General features: G+C 33.6%; 1 protein-coding gene across 1 annotated transcript in view; it reads right to left on the reverse strand.

The window, feature by feature from the left end:
* The window catches only part of LOC149286414 (hepatocyte nuclear factor 1-beta-like), a 70,848-nt gene extending 66,826 nt beyond the window's left edge, over nt 1-4,022 (reverse strand). The window contains exon 1 of the mRNA XM_089494199.1: nt 3,604-4,022. Within this exon, the coding sequence (XP_089350325.1) occupies nt 3,604-4,022 (419 nt within the window). The remainder of the gene's footprint in view (nt 1-3,603) is intronic.
* Between the last annotated feature and the right edge of the window lie 283 nt (nt 4,023-4,305).

Genomic DNA, 4,305 nt, shown 5'->3' on the forward strand with positions numbered 1-4,305 from the left:
ATATATATATATTCACCATATATATATATTCACCACATATATATATATATATATATTCACCATATATATATATATTTACCATATATATATATATATATATATTCACCTCTTGTAAATTTACAGTGCTTTTTAAATAAAAGTTAATATATATATAATGGAATCAAAGGTTCAAGAAATTTTTAGGTAGCTTGATATATATATATATATATATATATATATATATATATATATATATATATATTCACCTAAACATTTCTTGATCCTTTGATTCCGTTTACTTTAATTCATTTTAAATATATCTTTATTGTTTTAATAAATAAAAAAGACACAAACATATATATATTTATGAAAACGAAACAGAGATTTAAAAGTGACAGAAGGAAAAACCTTCCTATCCTTTACTATTATATTATATTGAATTGATATCCAGTAGTAATATTGCTAAAAGCCAGAAAGGACTTTCTCTCTATGACTCTGTTTGAATCTTAAGATTACCGTCGTTCATATCTATCTCTTTATCCGTTTCCTTTTTCATCTCTCTTTCTCCTAGAAAGACTGTTGCTTAAAATGAACATATTTTTCCCAGTTTTACAGCTTAATTTAATTCAATGTTCAAGAGAGTTTTCCTTTTATCTCCTTTTTGTACCCCTTTTAGGGAACCTGATGTGATCTTTTCTTTTACATGAATATCTTTAGTCACCAAACATACGAACAAATTTCTCAGTTAGTTTGATGTGATTTAATTTAATCTTCCAGAATAATGCCCCTCTTTTTATGTCCCTTTGGGAATGCCTTTCTATTGGACTTGATCTCATAACATTTTCTTTCACCTTTATGCCCCAAACATACTAACAAATGCCTCCAACATTCAATTCCAGATGAAATGTTTTATTTAAGGCTTTTAATCGGTTTAAATCGGTGATGCTTTTCTTTTTCTGCCGCCTCGGGTCCCTTCGGAGAGAAAGGCGGCGGGCAGAGAGATCAAGCCAGTCAAGGAGCAATAAATAGGGATCCTTTTTGTGACTCTTTTAGGCCCCTTTTTAGGTGTAGTTTTTAGGTCACTTGATCTCATTTTATTATTTGTCTATATCCATATCTATTTTTGTCTATATCCATATCTATTTTTGTCTATATCTATCTCTATATCCATATCTATTTTTGTCTATATCTATATCTATATCCATACCTATTTTTGTCTATATCTATATCTATATCCATACCTATTTTTGTCTATATCTATATCTATATCCATATCTATTTTTGTCTATATCCATATCTATTTTTGTCTATATCTATCTCTATATCCATATCTATTTTTGTCTATATCTATCTCTATATCCATATCTATTTTTGTCTATATCTATATCTATATCCATACCTATTTTTGTCTATATCTATATCTATATCCATACCTATTTTTGTCTATATCTATATGTATATCCATATATATATATATATATATATATATATATTCACCAAATATACTAATGCTTTCTCAAACATTTAATTCCATTTCATTTAATTTAATGTTAATCGAATTTAATCCTCGAACATTTAATTCCATTTAATCTAATTCAATGTTCAAGAATGGATCTCTTTTATGTCCCTTTTGTGGACCTTTTATGTAACCTGATGTGATGTTTTCTTTTTATCTATATCTATATCCACATATCTTTACTTACCAAACATACAGTACTAACACAGTTCTTGAACATTTAATTTAATTTAATGTTCAGGAATGTATCTCTTTGATGCAACTTGTTATAATGTTCTATCTATCTATCTATCTATCTATCTATCTATCTATCTATTATCTTTATCTACCAAACATACAAATTTCTTGGACACTTAACTTAGTTTAATGTTCAAAAATGTATCTTTTTTATGTCCCTTTTGTATCCTTTCATGTAACTCGATATAATGTGTGTATGTGATATATATATATATATATATATATATATATATGAATGATCTTTATTCACCAAACATACAAATTCCTTGCACACTTAATTCAGTTTAATGTTCAAGAATGGATCTCTTTCATGTCCCTTTTGTAGACATATATATATATATATATATATATATATATATATATATTCACCAAACACACAAATTCCTTGCACACTTAATTCAGTTTAATGTTCAAGAATGGATCTCTTTCATGTCCCTTTTGTAGACATATATATATATATATATATATATATATATATTCACCAAACACACAAATTCCTTGCACACTTAATTCAGTTTAATGTTCAAGAATGGATCTCTTTCATGTCCCTTTTGTAGACATATATATATATATATATTCACCAAACACACAAATTCCTTGCACACTTAATTCAGTTTAATGTTCAAGAATGGATCTCTTTCATGTCCCTTTTGTAGACATATATATATATATATATATATATATTCACCAAACACACAAATTCCTTGCACACTTAATTCAGTTTAATGTTCAAGAATGGATCTCTTTCATGTCCCTTTTGTAGACATATATATATATATATATATATATATATATATATATATATATATATATATTCACCAAACACACAAATTCCTTGCACACTTAATTCAGTTTAATGTTCAAGAATGGATCTCTTTCATGTCCCTTTTGTAGACATATATATATATATATATATATATATATATATATATATATATATATTCACCAAACACACAAATTCCTTGCACACTTAATTCAGTTTAATGTTCAAGAATGGATCTCTTTCATGTCCCTTTTGTAGACATATATATATATATATATATATATATATATATTCACCAAACACACAAATTCCTTGCACACTTAATTCAGTTTAATGTTCAAGAATGGATCTCTTTCATGTCCCTTTTGTAGACATATATATATATATATATATATATATATTCACCAAACACACAAATTCCTTGCACACTAAATTCAGTTTAATGTTCAAGAATGGATCTCTTTCATGTCCCTTTTGTAGACATATATATGGAGGTGAATAAAGATCATATATATATATATATATATATATATATATGATCTTTATTCACCTCCATATATATGTCTATATATATATATATATATATATATGTCTATATATATATATATGTGTGTCTATATATATCATATATATATATGATCTTTATTCACCTCCATATATATGTCTATATATATCATATATATATATATATATATATACATACATATATGTATATATGTATATATATATATATATATATGTATATATATATATATATATATATATATGTCTATATATATCATATATATATATGATCTTTATTCCCCAAAGATGCTAACCAGTTTCTTGGACATTTAATTCCACTCGTTTCCAATGGTGTTTTAATGGCTTTGGATCAGATGTCGATGCCTTTGCCTTGTTTTGGCCTGCCATCCGCCTTGGCAGGGAGAAAGGCGGCATAGATAGGGATGGAAATCAATCAATCCTCCATAAAGCTAAAGGAGGAGAGGAAAGCGAAAGGCAGTCGCGGCGAAGAGAAGGGTTCCGAGCGTCCGAACGTTCGCCGCCGAGCGTTCCATGCCTTTGATCTGAAGGTTGGAGGCTGCCTTTGATCCCGGGCAATTCTTACCTGACCATTCTTTCCACTTCGGCCCTTTGCTCGGCGGCTTCCTGTGTGTTGAGAGCCTGCAGTTCGCGGAGGATCTGCGGCGTGTCGAAGTCGTCGCCGTCCTCGGAGCCTTCGTCGTCCCCGGAGAGCTTGCCTTTGCCGCTGCCGCTGCCGCTGCTGCCGTTGGTCAGAGTGTGGAAGACCAGCTTGCTCTCGCCGGCGGAGGAGGCCTCGGCGTCTCCCGGGGAGAGCTGCAGCTTCTCCAGCTTGACCCCGAAGTGGGTGCCATTGGGACTGGTGTTACTCGCCCTGCTGCTGCCGCTGCTGCTGCTGCCTGGCATGAGTTCCTCGACGGCTTGGAGCAATTGCTCCCTGGAGAGACCCGAGCCCAGCAAGGCGCGGAGGAGCTCGCTCTGCAAAGGGCTCAGCTTGGAGACCATCTTCTCCGAGCCCCAGAGAGCCAAGGAAGGGAGCCAAGGCAGGGGCCCTCCCAGCCTGGCACCTGTCGAGGCTGCTGCTGCTGCTGCTGCTGCTCCTCCTCCTCCTCCTCCTCCTCCAGGGTCCCCCTCCGTCCAGCCGGAGCTCCTCTTAAGGCATGCAAATCAGGGGGAGGGCCCTCCAGGTGAGCAGGGAGGGAGGGAGGGAGGGAGGACTGGCCCTCCTCCTCCTCTCAGACTGGCAGCAGGGGATCAAAGGGGGCAGAGGGCAGGGCAGCCCCCCACA

This window comes from Sceloporus occidentalis, unplaced genomic scaffold (assembly GCF_023333645.1).
Source record: "Sceloporus occidentalis isolate IW3139 unplaced genomic scaffold, rSceOcc1.0.p SCAF_69, whole genome shotgun sequence".
NCBI classification, from domain to species: Eukaryota; Metazoa; Chordata; class Lepidosauria; order Squamata; family Phrynosomatidae; genus Sceloporus; species Sceloporus occidentalis.